General features: G+C 43.8%; 2 protein-coding genes and 1 pseudogene across 3 annotated transcripts in view; 1 reads left to right on the forward strand and 2 right to left on the reverse strand.

Annotated features, from left to right (window-relative positions):
- LOC148105762 (protein NLRC3-like) overlaps positions 1–1721 on the reverse strand; it is a 230505-nt gene extending 228784 nt beyond the window's left edge. The window contains exons 1-2 of the mRNA XM_087838905.1: positions 1633–1721; positions 1373–1522 (exon numbers count right to left, since the gene is read on the reverse strand). Coding sequence (XP_087695031.1) covers positions 1373–1522; positions 1633–1721 — 239 coding nt within the window. The remainder of the gene's footprint in view (positions 1–1372; positions 1523–1632) is intronic.
- Positions 1722–3847: 2126 nt separating this feature from the next.
- LOC148105769 (very-long-chain (3R)-3-hydroxyacyl-CoA dehydratase 4-like) lies at positions 3848–8569 on the forward strand. Its single transcript, XM_087839040.1, has 4 exons — positions 3848–3904; positions 5573–5679; positions 6026–6157; positions 8371–8569. The coding sequence occupies exons 2-4, from the start codon at positions 5598–5600 to the stop codon at positions 8445–8447; spliced, it is 291 nt and encodes a 96-aa protein (XP_087695166.1). The 5' UTR covers positions 3848–3904; positions 5573–5597; the 3' UTR covers positions 8448–8569.
- Positions 8551–15824, reverse strand: part of LOC148105770 (focadhesin-like) — a 29158-nt pseudogene continuing 21884 nt past the window's right edge. The window contains exons 34-44 of the transcript XR_015718607.1: positions 15619–15719; positions 15440–15520; positions 15240–15368; positions 15050–15165; positions 14434–14694; positions 12329–12418; positions 11382–11559; positions 11167–11264; positions 10686–10937; positions 10520–10595; positions 8551–8752 (exon numbers count right to left, since the gene is read on the reverse strand). The product of XR_015718607.1 is annotated as a focadhesin-like (transcript). The remainder of the gene's footprint in view (positions 8753–10519; positions 10596–10685; positions 10938–11166; positions 11265–11381; positions 11560–12328; positions 12419–14433; positions 14695–15049; positions 15166–15239; positions 15369–15439; positions 15521–15618; positions 15720–15824) is intronic.

Genomic DNA, 15824 nt, shown 5'->3' on the forward strand with positions numbered 1-15824 from the left:
CAGCTTTAAGAGGGTATTTTAACACAAACATCAGTCCTTCTACTTAAGTATGTTTGACACTTTGTTTACGTCTAAATTAACTTTACTGTTAATGAGTTTTCATGTTTCTGTAATCCACCAGTGTGCTCATGCTTTTTTAATTGAAAACATATTTTTAATGATCAAATATAATTATTTTTGTTATTTGTGGATTTTAAATGTCCTTGACAGAGACAGATGATAATCATTATCCTGCACTGTGGTCTCAGGTTTGGTCGAGCTAGCACAAAGAATGGCTGGCTATGTTGAACTTCCTCCTGGGATCTACACTAAGAAGTGAGTCCAACATTAGCAGGGTCTCTTTCCTTGATCTGGATTCACTTTAGCATTCACAGTCACGTGAAGCTTGTTATTAACTCGATAAGTCAACCCAGGGTTTCAGCTGAGCGTTCACATGAAACACATGGTGTTGGCAGCATCTGATCAATCATATTCATGGAGACGTGTATCAGCAACAGAGCAGCTGAGTTTGAAGAAGGAAGTCAAACTAAACCACAGGAACAATATGAGGAGATTACACACATAATAAAATACTAGCAGTAACACAGCTGCTGCAGACAAATCAGTCGTGTGATCGTGTGTGAGAGGAGAAGGACTGTAAAGGAGTTTGCTATTAAAAGCTCTGTATGAATGTGGGAGCATTTGAAGGGCTTTAAAAAGGCCAATATAAAATAAAAGGCAGCAAAATTGCTGACTGTGAAAGTCACCAGACTTATCAGACCTCTGTGATTAAGACCTGTAAGAACACCTATTTGTACTTGTTGGCATTATATCAAATACACACCTATATTAAGCCTTTGTTTGAACTCTGGTTGAATTTGTTACTTTCAGACTGTGAAACATCACAGAGGCTGCAGCTGCAGATCTTTTTTTTCACCTGGAAATTTACTTTAAATGTTAGATGGAAAATGTATTGCTCAGTTTAACCAAAGTAAGAACAATAATCCATAAACCTTCATAAAGACAAACATCTCCCCAGAACATTGAGCTGCTGAAGTGTCACTGAAGGGAAAAACTATTTGTCCTCCTCCATCCAGCAACACCTGAAACACCTGAGTGGAAGCTCCTCCCTACACTGTGTTTGAAGCAAAGCACAAAGGAGACACCTGCTGGAGCAGCTGGAGTCCTACAGACACTCAGCCTCTTCACTACACAAACACCTCCTACAACATCCACTCTTTCCACTCTGACTGCTGTGTTTGTGGAAACACTCCAACACACACCGCTTCACATACCAACATAGAAATGTGTGTGAAAAAGAGCTGAGCTGATATTAAACATGAGGATTTATTCAAAAATACAGAGTCAGGAACAACATCTAGACACACATTACCTCTCAGCAGCAGAAGAACATCCTTTAAAGTCTATATCAATATCCTTCGAGTCGTTGCTCTTTAAGGAAACACAGCTGGGTTCAGGTCCAGGTTCTGGATTAGTTTCAGGGTTATGTCCAGCTGAGCCTGGTACGCCCCACAGCTCTGGGCTTTAAAACAACACACAGAGGTATGAGTGTGAATAATGATGGAGCAGTGATGTGAGTGCTGAGCTGTGACATGGAGAAGAGTCATGGACAGTTAGAGATGGTCATCTCACCTCTGAGCTTTGGTCTGGCTCTCATGTTCCCCACACAGAGTGGTTTTAGAGGGAGGGACTCCCTCCTCTCTGTCCTCACACTGATCCATGCTGCTGAAAACATCCAGATGAACAGAATCAGCTTTTTGGGGATTTACTGGATGATTGAGCATCAAGACACTTTTTAATATTTTACTAATTTCTGAAGCATTTTACCAACTTTGTTCAAATTGGTCTGCTGTCATTTTATTGTTGACAAAAAGAGATTTTGAGTTTGACTGTTGACGTTTCCATGTGGGACTGTTGCTGCAACACCAGGATGTTACTACAGAATACACTTTATATTGTGAGGACTTGGATGTTAGTCCAGTGGTCCTAAACTGACACACCTGCACCTGGATTCATTCTGACCAGATTTGATCCCAACAGTGTTTCATACTTAATACATCAGACACAAACTCTGCAGCTGTCATTGTGTGCAGTGTGTGTGCAGTGTGTGTGCAGCAGGACACCGTGTCCTATGAGTGTTATACTACAATAAACAGAGCCTGACCGCGGGCATAAAGAGGGCAAAAACCCACTTATGCTCTAAAGATGAAGTTCTGTTTCTCTTCAAATGACCCTCAGAGCATGTGGAGGGTCATTGAATGCATCACAGATTACCTCAAGAACAACAGGCTGAAGAACATAAAAACAAATGCAGAGTTTCTGTCTGATGGTTTGAACATGAAACAGGAATTATTGAGCAAAAACGGCCAGTTTACTAACTCTGCAGAATTTATGAACTAACATCAGCGCATTCACCTACAATACACGAATGAATATCACCAGTTAAACTGAAAAAGGAAAATAACCTGCATACAAATACAACAGCAGACTATAGCGAACGAGCAGAGAAATGCATTTTATAGATGAAGTGTTGGCAGCGACTTCGGAAAAGCAACAAGGACACCCCTGTCTCACTGTCAGCAGTTAATGAACATCCACATACTGGAAGCCTGTTTCCGTTTCCGTCACTAAAAAAAAGAAGGATCCATTCTCGAAATTTCGAGGTTTTAACTTGGAATTTTGAAAAAACTAACTCGAAATTTGGAGAATGGATCCTTTTCTGTGGCGGAAACGGGCTTCCATAACAGACTGATGGAGGCAGGAGAAGCTGCCTACAGTCATCAGTCAGTGGATCCACAGTAACATCGACTCTGAGTTCAGCTGCTGATCATCAACTAACTGTTTCTGTCTCATTCCCAGACTCTGATCTCACATAAAACGAAGCAGATTTATGCTGAAACTAAGCTGCACACAGCTGATGTTAGCCAGGAAAACAGTACAGACTGCTAACATTACCTTAACATGGAGACGATCAACTGCGCCACAACATTCACGAAAGCGAAAGTAAAAGCGACGGAAGGAAACGATCAGAGAGGCGTTTGAGGGACGTTCAGAGTCAGGAACCTCAGAAACGGATCAGGCTGGAGTTTAATTCTGTTTTCATCTTTAGAAACATCTGGAAATAGTTATAAAAATGCTGCGTAATAAAGAAAAATAGTGTAGATTAGTTTGAGTTGTGTTTAGCTGAGCTGTGTCTTTAATCAAATCTAAACTGAAGAGTTCATTTTGTGGAGGAGCAGCAAGACTTTCAGTGTTACTCTCAGGAAAAAGCCTCCCAAATGTCTGTTGTCTTAATAGTGGAATTATCTGGAAAATGAACCAGTTCTTATAAGCTGCTTTTCTATATGAGCAGTCAAAGCATTTTATACAGCGTGCTTCATTCACACAAGCACTTCTTTTTCTAACAATGACACTATGATGGATGCATCGGAGAGCAAGTCGGGGTTCCATATGTTGCCCAAGGATACCGTGGCGTGCAGACTGGAGCAGCCAGGGATCAAACCTCCAACCTTCCAGTTAGTAATTCTACCTGCTGAGCTACAGTCTGTACTTCCTGAACAACACACCCTCCTTTTGTTTCTTTATTTCCAGTAGCAACCAGGACCATAATGAACCCTGACTCCAACAGACACTCAGGATCCACCTGCCCAGTAAGTCACCCACTAACTGTAACTATCAGAGCCCTGACCTTCTGCAGAGACGAGTCACACTGAACACAGCAAGTGTCCCTGCTCTCAGATACAAAACCTGCCTTTAAAAGTTCAGAGTAATGAAATCAGCAGTTCTGATTCTAGAATTTGTAGTCTCACACACTTGTGCACTTTTGTTGTTTTGGTTCAGAGCTGCAGAGTAAACCGGTGGTGTGTGTGCAGCTCTTCTTCTGGAACGTCCTGGACCTCCTCCGGTACGCACCGCAGGTTTTATAAGGACGCAGCTGCATTTGAACCCAATAATGTAGTTTTACAGTGATGCACAAACACATCGGCTTTTCAAACTTCAACTTTACTTTGATAAATCGTTTTAAAAGCACACAGGATGCAGAGCTTTAAGAAGCTTTTAGTTCCTTACAGTTGAACAGCACTCCCTGGACCTGACCTCTCAGCACTAATGCATTTATTTTACTAATGTGTCAAACTATCTACATTTTTAAACCATGACGTCTTACTTTCCCTCTAAGCAGATACCCAGGGCAGGAACCCTCCCCCTAAACAGACAGTTTACATTCCAGTGTAGGATCCACTGATATCAGGTCGCAGTGGAAATATTTTTGGTTATTTCTGTGAAAAAGAAACCACTTTGTGACATGTTGATACATGATGTTTGATTTGTCTGCTAGATGGAAAATATTAAGTTGGTGATGTCTGAAAGGGACACGCCGTAGTTCATGAACAATAAGAGTAGTTATTGATAAAGTTATAACTGCACATACACAAGAAAGGAGAAAACAAAACTTATTTCATTTAATAATAATCGAAAAATTAAGTACATTTAAAACAAAACAAAACAGGGCAACCAAGCATATCTGACTGGAGCTTTAATGAGTTTTCATTATTTACACCAGCGGTCCCCAACCTTTTTGGCACCACAGACCGGCCTTTAAGGTGTTGCAGATAAACACAACAAAATGAAACCAGTACCGAAGATTTATTCATAACACAGGAAAAAAAACAGAGTAACAATAAAAACCCTGAAACCCACAAATGTCACAGCGGAGCCTCAAACGACTCATGCACCGGCCCGTGACCCGGGCGTTGGTGTTCTGGTTCATGGTGATCACCATAACACCAGGCCTGAGGAGGGAGCGTATTTACACACACACATAATACTAATATGAACAATGATGATGTGTGTATCAGTAGAAGGTTATGAACGTGCACACACACTCACATTGAAATATTTGAAGTGCAAACATCCACATTTGTTCCAGTGTTGTGGACAGACTGACTGTTCTGAAGGCAGAACTTCAACAATGTCTCTAATAATAAATAATAATAATAATAATAATGATAATAATAATAATGATAATAATAATGATAATAATAATAATAATAATAATAATGTTGATGATAATAATAATAATAAAAATGATAATAATAATGATAATAATAATAATAATAATAATAATAATGACAATAATAATAAAAAAGATAATAATGATATAATAATAATAATAATAAAAATGATAATAACAACAATAATAATGATAATAATAATAATAATAATGATAATAATAATAATAATAATAATAATAATAAGAAGAAGAAGAATGATAATAATAATAATAATAAAAATGATAATAATAATGATAATAATAATAATTAAAAAAAGATAATAATGATAATAATAATAATATAAAAAAGATAATAATAATAATAATAATAATAATAATAATAATAATAATAATAATAATAATAATAATAATAATATCCTTAATGCCGTATTCGTACTCGACCATATGTAGCTGCATTATGATATACGACGTGATGATTTGAGTACATTCGTAGTTCCAGTGGATTTCCAGATGCAAACATTGTTTCTCGTCCAATAAGTTGTGCCTGTGGTTTGATGACAGGTATCCTCACGAGCTGCTGTGTGTCATGGAGAAGCCGTCCATCACCATGCTGTGGACTCGCTACACGCTCTGGATCCCCTTATACATCCTCACAGTCATCGTTGAAGGTGTTAAATCATTGAGTTTCCATCTTTTATTCCAACAAACTGAAAGCTGAGCTCATAAGTACTTTGACTTCTCAACATTACGAGGTTCATTGTGTGGTCAGAGTGTTGTGTAAGGGAAGTGTTGGGAGCCAACAGGAAATGGGTTAGCCAAGCAGAGCTGATGATATGAAGCCAGGAAATGAGCACAGTGCATTCCAGCTGCAGTGAGTAACCTCTGTGCTGTAAGCAGAAGTGCTGGAGGAACGTTCTGTATATCAGCGACACACAGGCCAATAACACTGTGATAGTGAATGAAGTAAAAGCACAGCAAGTGAAGCGTTTGTTCCCCTTTTTGTTTCTCTCTCAGCTGCCACCATCTATCAGGCGCTGCCTTATGTTGAGCAAATGGCCTCCCAGTCGTGTCCACTCAACTCAACAACAGCTCCAAACAGCCACCTGCCCGTGGTGCTGGCGCTCTACCTGCCTGTCCTCACTCTTGGTAAGACGGAGAACAACCCTTTGTGACATTACAGTCACCTGATGGACGTGCTGCACAGGAGCACGTTTGTTTGAGTCCAAGCTCCTCCTTTACATGTATGGTCACTGCAGTCGTCTTCAGTCAGCCACTACTTTCATTAGCTTTGGTTGTTTCAGCTTCTGCGTGCAGCCACGTTAAAGTTTGTCTCGATAAATCAGACTCACTTTTGGTGGGCATTGATCTGATTCTGTCCATATTTACACACATCTTCCCTGTGCAAATGATACTTAAAATGACTGAAAGCTCTGATACCAGTGAGGTTTTCTGAGTAATAATGTGGATTAAACTTAATAAAAGCTGTAAGATAGATTAAACTATACATTTCAGACTTGCAGCATAGGCCACTGCAACGTTGCAGAGACAGTTTTACTTTTTTCTTTAGATACTGCATAATCGTTACAGAACTAAGAAATATGTTACCATTATTAGTTTTTTAACTCTTGTGGTCCTCAGTCGCTCGTCCTTGTATGTTAAACATGCTGGTTGGATGAGGGCTAATGAGACGGTTAGTCGTGCCGTTGTCAGGCTGATGTACAGCAAACACGTTTAGACGAGAACCTTAACTAAGACAAAAAGATGTTCGACACAGAGGTCGGTCGCTTCACTAACACGACCTAAATCCAGCTGAACTAGAACACAGACTGAAGGAAAAGAACATAAAACGTTCTCAGGTTCTCCTGATTTGTTACTGTTGGGAAAACTACGAGTGACAGTTTCCTGAGGAAGACTAGGACGATGAAGAACAGTTACAGGCCTCACTGTCATATCATCATAGTTGGTGTCCAAGCTTTCTGACCATGTCTGTGGTGACAACACTGAGGAGGGTCTTCTATCTGGGGATGTTAAATTGGTGTCATAAATGAAGTTACTGTGTAACTGTAGTGTAACTGTAGTGTAACTGTAGTGTAACTGTGGTGTAACTGTAGTGTAACTGTGGTGTGACTGTGTAACTGTAGTGTGACTGTGTAACTGTAGTGTGACTGTAGTGTGACTGTAGTGTGACTGTGTAACTGTAGTGTAACTGTAGTGTGACTGTAGTGTGACTGTAGTGTGACTGTGTAACTGTAGTGTAACTGTAGTGTAACTGTGTAACTGTAGTGTAACTGTGGTGTAACTGTAGTGTAACTGTAGTGTAACTGTGGTGTAACTGTAGTGTAACTGTAGTGTAACTGTGGTGTAACTGTAGTGTAACTGTAGTGTAACTGTGGTGTAACTGTAGTGTAACTGTGGTGTATCTGTGGTGTAACTGTAGTGTATCTGTGGTGTAACTGTAGTGTATCTGTGGTGTAACTGTAGTGTAACTGTATAACTGTAGTGTAATTGTAGTGTAACTGTTTAGTTACTGTGGTGTAACTGTGGTGTAACTGTGGTGTAACTGTAGTGTATCTGTGGTGTAACTGTAGTGTATCTGTGGTGTAACTGTAGTGTATCTGTGGTGTAACTGTGGTGTAACTGTGGTGTAACTGTGTAACTGTGTAACTGTGGTGTAACTGTGTAACTGTGATGTAACTGTGGTGTAACTGTGTAACTGTGGTGTAACTGTGGTGTAACTGGTGTAACTGTGTAACTGTAGTGTAACTGTGGTATAACTGGTGTAACTGTGTAACTGTAGTGTAACTGTAGTGTAACTGAAGTGTAACTGTACAGTAACTGTGATGTAACTGTGATGTAACTGTAGTGTAAGTGTAGTGTATCTGTGGTGTAACTGTGGTGTAACTGTGGTGTAACTGTAGTGTAACTGTAGTGTATCTGTGGTGTAACTGTAGTGTATCTGTGGTGTATCTGTGGTGTAACTGTGGTGTAACTGTGGTGTAACTGTGTAACTGTGTAACTGTGGTGTAACTGTGTAACTGTGATGTAACTGTGGTGTAACTGTGTAACTGTGGTGTAACTGTGGTGTAACTGGTGTAACTGTGTAACTGTAGTGTAACTGTGGTGTAACTGGTGTAACTGTGTAACTGTAGTGTAACTGTAGTGTAACTGAAGTGTAACTGTACAGTAACTGTGATGTAACTGTGATGTAACTGTAGTGTAACTGTAGTGTAACTGTAGTGTAACTGTGTAACTGTAGTGTAACTGTAGTGTAACTGTGTAACTGTGGTGTAACTGTGTAACTGTAGTGTAACTGTGTAACTGTACAGTAACTGTGATGTAAAACACTGCTTGGTTTTCAGGAGCCTCGCTCACAGTCGGGCAGCTGCTGAAGGAGAGGCACCACCACCTGGAGAAGTGGAACAGGAAGAGGAAGTAACATGAAGTCACAGCTCGTTGGAGTTACGGATGAAGTCGAATTTAACGATCTGCTGTAAAGAGAGAAAAGGATGTTCTAGACCCAAAATGATTTCTGTTGCACTTTTATTGACAGCACAGATTCCTACATTGCAGTTACTGTCTAACATTAAACAGCAGCTCAGACCAGCAGCCGTGTGTGTCTTTGTGTACGAGCAGCAACGCCTGAGCAGGACACCGAGGCTCCTCTGGGCTACCAGCCGTACGCTCTGGTCCACACGGCTTTCTTCTTGAACTCTGCAGAGGACCTGAGTGCCAACAGAGCAGCTGAAAGGAACCACAGGAGAGATCAGAGAGATCAGAGAAATCAGAGAGATCAGAGAAATCAGAGGAATCAGAGAGATCAGAGGAATCAGAGAGATCAGAGAAATCAGAGGAATCTGGCTGTTCTGAAGACCAGGTCATTTTTTCAGCATATCCTGCCTGTATGAACACTGATGTTTGAGTAAACCTCTCTTAAAATACCACCTGCTCTTTCCACACCTTCTTTTCCAACAGTGCTGTCAGCTGAGTGTCTAATAAACATGGTGCATTAGTTCTCATGTAAAGACTGCCACAGATGAGGCCTGTGGAGCTCATTTGGCCAAATCATCATTTGTGTATATAGAGCTGAATCACAACAGTCCCCCTCTATGGTAACTTGATATTGTGAGATAACCTGCAACAGTGCAGAGAAGCTAACAGTCCAACGACCCTGTCTGAGGGACGTGGTGAGGGTGGAGCTCCGACACAACCAGGTTCATGGAGGCCATGATTGGTTGGACTGTTCTGTCTCTGTGATCACTGACAGAAATATTTCAGCAGAAACTACAAACTGCATGTGTCTGAGCTGAAATTCAGGCTTCTAACCTGAATACACACATTTGCATCCACAGCAGTGCGATGTAAGCACAGAAAGCCGTGCGTGGATGAGTATAAACCGCTCAGAGAAGAACAGTGCTGCATAAGAACCAGTCCATGAAACACACGATGCATTTCACAAGGAGACCTGAACATACAGGCTTTACCACGAAGGTTTAGCTTCTGGGGCAAAACCAGTAAAGAAGAAACCACAGCTGGTGGTGTACTGGTCACTTTAGTGAAACCTATGAAAATACACTATTGCCAAAAGTGTTCGCTCGTCTACCTTCACACACGTGCACTTCTCTGACTTTCCATCCTGAATACATATGATTTAGTTTGCAACTATAACAGCTTCAGCAGGTCAGGTTGATGTTGGATCAGAAGGTGTGGCTGAGTCCTCGCTCCAACTCATCCCAAAGAGGTCAAGTTCTTCCACACAAACCCGTTCACTGTGCTTTGTGCTGCAGTACAGTCGGGCTGGACGCACGAAGCTGTGTAAAATACCACACCACAATCGCCCTCTCCAAGCTTTACACTTGGAACAACTCTCCACCACGCCCAGACTGCTCCGATTGTCACATGAAGTCTGAGTCATGGTCTCTGCTGCTGCGCTTTAAACCGCTGCACAGCTCAGCTCCAGCTCAGCAGGCCATCTGCTAATAGGAAGGTTGGTGGTTTGATCCCAGTCTGCTCGCCAGCCATCCTTGAACATGGATGAATGTTAGAAAGTGCTTAGTGCACGCTGTGGCTGACGCCGCCCTTCGATTTTAGATGGCCTATCACTTCAAAGCAGAGACGCTGTCGTTCCCAGTTGCTTCCACTTTGTCACCTCAACTGGAGTTTGTGTTCAGGTGCCATCCTATCAGCAGCACAAACACCTGCTCGGGCTTATACACCAGTGGCCACCAGTGACTGAACACCTGCATTCAGTGGTTTGGAGAGGGGAGTACTTTTGGCTTTATAGTGACGTTTTTACCTCGAGGATGTAAGAACCTGACAAAACTCAGGCCAGGTCTTAATTTCAATGAGACCTGCACAAGGATCGTAATAATAATAATCTATATCTAATTAAACTGTTTAGATGTGATTTCATGAAGTACTTTATGGAGACAACAGTCTGTGTACTGCTGTGGTTCAAACAGAGTGAAATATTATGAAATGTGTAAGTAGGAAAAAGGCTGCTTTGCTCACCTCTGGCTGTGCTGACCGTTGATGCTGACACGCTCTGGTCAGGAGCTTCCATGATGCTGAGAAGCCAGTCTATGAACTGAGACACACACACGGGGTCATCCCTTCTGCACGTTTACAACGAGTGACATTTGAGCTAAAGTTCAAAGTTCACAGCACAAACACTGACCTTGGGCGTTTGGCTGCTCCAGGGCTCCTTGTCCAGGAGCCGAGGGAGGCTGTGGGACATCGCTAACAGGCACCGGGACAGGGCGCCGTCCACCGACGACTCCTCGCCATATAGACCGTGTGTTAGAGCCTGAGGCTTGGGGTCTGGCTGCCATGGAAACCACTGGACCCGGATGCCAAAGAGGAGTGGCATGATGTGGTCACTCCAGGAAACTACTGCAGCAGCAAAGAGCTGGAACAGGAAGTCGGTGGCCTGCAGAGCACACTCAGTTAGAAACACACGACACAGAATCTGCTTCCACCAACTCAGATACACAGAAGAAGCAAACAGCAGCAAGCTTTGCTCTACTGCTGATGCTCGAGAGCAGCCTCGCTGTAGTTAACACGGCACCGTCATGGTGGACCAGCATTTAGCTAAGCTCAGCTGCTGGGAGGAAGAGGAGGATGTGTGGGAGTCACATGGCAGTCACTCAGAAACATACCGATCTGGTGTCTCCACGCTGGACGTCTGTTACGCCGTAGGCAACATTTCGGATATGTCCCATCAGCTCCAGGAGCCACTCCACCCGTCTGGAGATGCCTGTGACAAAGATGCTGACTAAATGAAAACCATCATGGTAAAACACACAGGTGTCAGTCGTCTGTTAGATCAGGAGAGATCCACTTTCCACGCAGTAGGAACGCCTTCCTGTCTCACCTGTGTTGATGCTGGTTGCCAGGCGACACTGGTAAAACGTCTGCAGGAGGAGCCACCCCACTCTGCGGCTCGGCCAACCACGGAGGACCCCAGCAATGACATCATTAAGACTAAGGAGGGGCACTCGTCCCTGAGAGGTCAGGTAGGCTAAGACGAAGCAGGTCTTCTCCATTTGAGTCTAAACAGAACGCAGAGATGTTAAAGCCACAGCGCACGCTGAGCTTCAACGAACCGTCACAGACTGAATGACAGGCGTGACGTGATCACCGCACGTGTGCTGAAAGGAAGCCAGCAGAGGATCTGACAACGAGGGTCAGCAGCAGCTGAGAGGGCTTCAAACTACACACCTGTCACCATTTCATGTTTAGTTATCCCGTCTTCCTTCTCTCACCCCAACCAATCACAGCAGAGGCCCCGCCCCTCCCTGAGCCTGGTTCTGCTGGAGGTTTCTTCCTGTTAAAAGGGAGTTTTTCCTTCCCACTGTCGCCAAAGTGCTGCTCATAGGGGGTCATATGATTGTTGGGTTTTCTCTGTATTATTACTGTAGGGTCGACCTCACAGTATAAAGCACGACTGTTGTTGAAGTGAATAAAGTAACCATGTGAGGAAGATTCCTCTAAATTACTGAAAGCTTAAATCACTATATGGTTACATTTGGTCAAACTGAACGTTTACTTAAAGTGCTCCTTTTAGAAATACACACTTGTGTAGTGGGCCCCCTGCTGGGCATCAGGAAGAATGCAGGTTTTACTGTCCACACACTGACAGCTATAAGTAATAAAGCAATATGAGCTACAGGTCACTGGAATTACTTCCATTTCCACTATGAGACCAACAACATGTCTTTGAACCTGTAAACCAAACGTACTTCTGCCCGCGCTCCAGCACATGGAAACAGTGGACGTGGTCCCTCTGTTCATTTTCTGCTGGTGTTATTAACACTGTACCTCAGAGACTTTCATGATCCTCTCAATCTCTGTGTCAGACATCTCAGACAGACACTTGGCCACGCCCACATACAGATCCACTTCATCATCCTGAAATAAATGTACAAGAAATCAAACACAAACAGAAAAATTGTTATTTTTTAGTTAAAATATGTCATTTAAACACCTTTGAACCTGTGTTCATGTGTTAAAGAGGCAAAGCTCGATGCCAGCAGGGCCCAGCAGCAGCACGAATAAAAAGGCTTTAACTGTTAGACTGCTCCACACAAAGGTTTCAAAACAGACAAAGACAGCAGGTTGAAGGAGATCAGCTGATTTCACAGAAAGGTGAACAGAGCACGGCTAACAGGTTCAGCTATTAGCAGCTGTTAAACTCAGGGAGCCAATGGTAGGCGACACACACCAGCGCACATATCATCAACTAAATGATTCCAGCCGTTCAAAAGCTGAAATGTAGCATCAAGTACCATGAAACACGAGCACTGTGCTGTTCTTCAGGCTGATGAGGTTAATGATGCCACAGGTTCAGAAACATGCTGCTCAACGTAAAGACGACAGAGGACTTGGACAAAGGCTAAAATGAGTCTAACTGCCCGAGATCCTCACACAACTTTAGCTGTTTGACTGTTTTCCTGTTTCTGTTATTGTACTTTGAAAATGCTGGTCGAGATCACGCTGGTCGAGATCACGCTGGTCGAGATCACGCTGGTCTAAATCACGCTGGTCTAGATCACGCTGGTCTAGATCAGCTCTCTCCTGTGAACGAGTCTCAACGTGACGACCTGCATGAACAAAGGTAAAAGGAGGTCTCGAGTGTCAGAAACAGCGACAGCTGTGTCACAGAAATCACTGTTAGCCAGAGCGAGCAGACGTGCTAGCTACAGCTGCATCATGGACCAAGAGGTCATGTGACCATGGTCCAGAGGTCATGTGACCATGGTCCAGAGGTCATGTGACCATGGTCCAGAGGTCGTCTTCTACGGGCAGAATCAGCTTTAAATGGACTGCAGCAAACTGTAAACACGTCTCTGACCAGGTGCATCAAACGTGACATTCTTCCTCATGAAGAGGAGGAGGAGCAGACCCTGCATCTCTGAAGGTATGAAGGTCGTTAGTGTCTTTGGAACGGGCACACACATCTGTCTTACTACAGCCAGACTTCATCGTTACAAAGACCTGCGTCTCACCTTTCTCCAGCTGAAAACATCTGGCCTATTAAGCAGCTGTTGTCCTACATCAGACAACCTGCTCTTCAAGCAGTGCCACAGTTAGTCTGCACACACAGACTGTTGTCAGAGGAAATGCTCTGATCAGCTCCTGTCTGCACTTCATTTACTCAGTTTATCCAGCTGACATGTCCTGTGTGTTCTGCTATGGATGTAATCAGGCCAATGCACGTGACTGCATTCTGTTTTTATGTTTGCAAACTTCATATTGTCCTAATAAACCCAGACAGCCATCCCACCAAAACATGTACAGATGTTTGCATGTTTCACTGAAGCACCCAGTTTGTATCCATGAGTTCGACATCTTTAACTTTTGAGTTTGACGACATCAAACGAACACTAACAGGAACCTGCTGCACATCCTGTCTTTGCACTTATTATAAACCTGACTGACATTTCTATCAGGCCTCCTCGTCCAACATCCATCAAGATAATTACGTATTACTTATGCTCGTGTCATTAATATAATAACTGAGCACAGGAAACAGATATGTGAGATACAGACAGGGAGGGGCCAGAGCTCTGTGACCTGTTACTGTAACTGTTCCAGTTACCACTGTTGTTATTATGATGCTGTGTTTGGTCCCTGCCCGTCGAGGTGTTCTTACAGCTGAGCTAACGATGGGCTGAAGCTGCTGTGGTGATGAGAAGAGCTCATTTCCAGCCGAGCTCCGGTGACTGAAGCTCTGCACACCTACAGCAGCATCTGTCACAGCTTCTTGCTTTGAATAAAATGGGTTTATGCTCCTGTTCGTGTCTCTGGGTGGATGGGAACATCAGAGGATATCACGATCCCCGAGCGTAAAACCAGGGACAGAGCCACGCATCAAAGAAAAAGCTTCTACGTGTCAGTGATAACAGTCAGCAGCTACACTGCACCTGGATTCGGTCGGGCAGGAAGGTGAAGATCTTCTCCGTGGCAGAGCAGAGGACGGTCCAGCAGCTGCTAGAGGGGTTTGGGAGGGCCATGGCCTGAGCCAGGCCCCGCAGCACAGAGCGACACAGGGACGCGCGCTGGGGTCGGAGGTCCTCCTCAAACTGCTGCACCCCCAAACTCTCCACATACACCTGCAGCTTGTCCTCAGTCACGTGCTTCATCCACGAGCCCAGAGTCTCATAGAGGTGGGCCCGGGTCTGGTACTGGGGGAGACAGACAGCCAGTAAGGATCTCTGAAGCCTTCATCATTGTACTGGACTCAGCACGCTGTCCTACAGCAGAGACAGACTGGATGTGTGTCGTGGTTAAAGAGCATCTGTTCAGCTTTAGAAGCCAAACGCTGATTATTCAGACATTTCTTCAGCTGCTGTACGACTGAGAAACAGCTGAGCTCAGAGGTGAGGCCGTAGATGCTCCTGTTTCTGTTAAGAACACCTAAAGAAACCTGTTCAAATATAAGCTGGATATCAAGAAACAACAGATTAAAGTGGACCAGCCTATAAACCTGATGGAGACTGAATATCAGCTGTCACAGCGCTAATACCCAACTGAACTTACACTGAGACTGTGGACCAGGGGAGGCGACAACCAGGAGCCCAAAAACAGAGCAGCGCTGTGGGAGGACTGGGTCTGACAGGCTGCCAGGACAACACACTGATGCTGCACATCCTCTCCTACAAAACACAACAACAACATCGACTGAACAGGATCTGTGGCTTCACGGACAGCACTGAGCGACAACTCTTACCAAAGCTCATCCTCATTAAAGGAGAAAGAGCGGCGCTCCAGTTGATGGGCGGATACTGGAAAGAGGCGCCGACTGACGCCAAAGCGGTGAGAGCGGTCTTAACCAGGCCTGGATGGGAGGACTGAGGACCTGCGCCCAGAGAGAGACGATGTTACAGAGTTACAGCTTCAAACACAACGACCTCTGTAGATGTCACAAACCTTTTTGTCCAGCTTCTGTGACGAACTCCGTCGTGGATCTGACGACACTTTTCTCTGAGAGGTAACTGAAATCTGGAGGAACTGGGAGTTGGATCAAAGTAGTTAGTGCCCAGTAGATCATTTTAAAGTGTTACTAACGCTGCATCCAGCTCTGCTCCGCCCACTGACTCCTGTGTTACCTGCTGTGTGACTGTGACTGCTGGACATGTGGGCCAGGTGCAAATGTCCCAGCAAACAGGCTGTTGGACTGCAAACCGATGGCTCCAGAGAACGTGATGATCTGCAACCAAAGAGCCGACAAGTGGCTGAAACAGACGCTCTGAGGAGCGAGCAGAGGGGAGAGTATCGTGTGTAGTAATCAGAGTAAAGTAATATGTGATAAGTA

The sequence above is a fragment of the Neolamprologus brichardi genome, chromosome 3 (genome assembly GCF_056152115.1).
Source record: "Neolamprologus brichardi isolate AB-2024 chromosome 3, ASM5615211v1, whole genome shotgun sequence".
NCBI lineage: Eukaryota > Metazoa > Chordata > Actinopteri > Cichliformes > Cichlidae > Neolamprologus > Neolamprologus brichardi.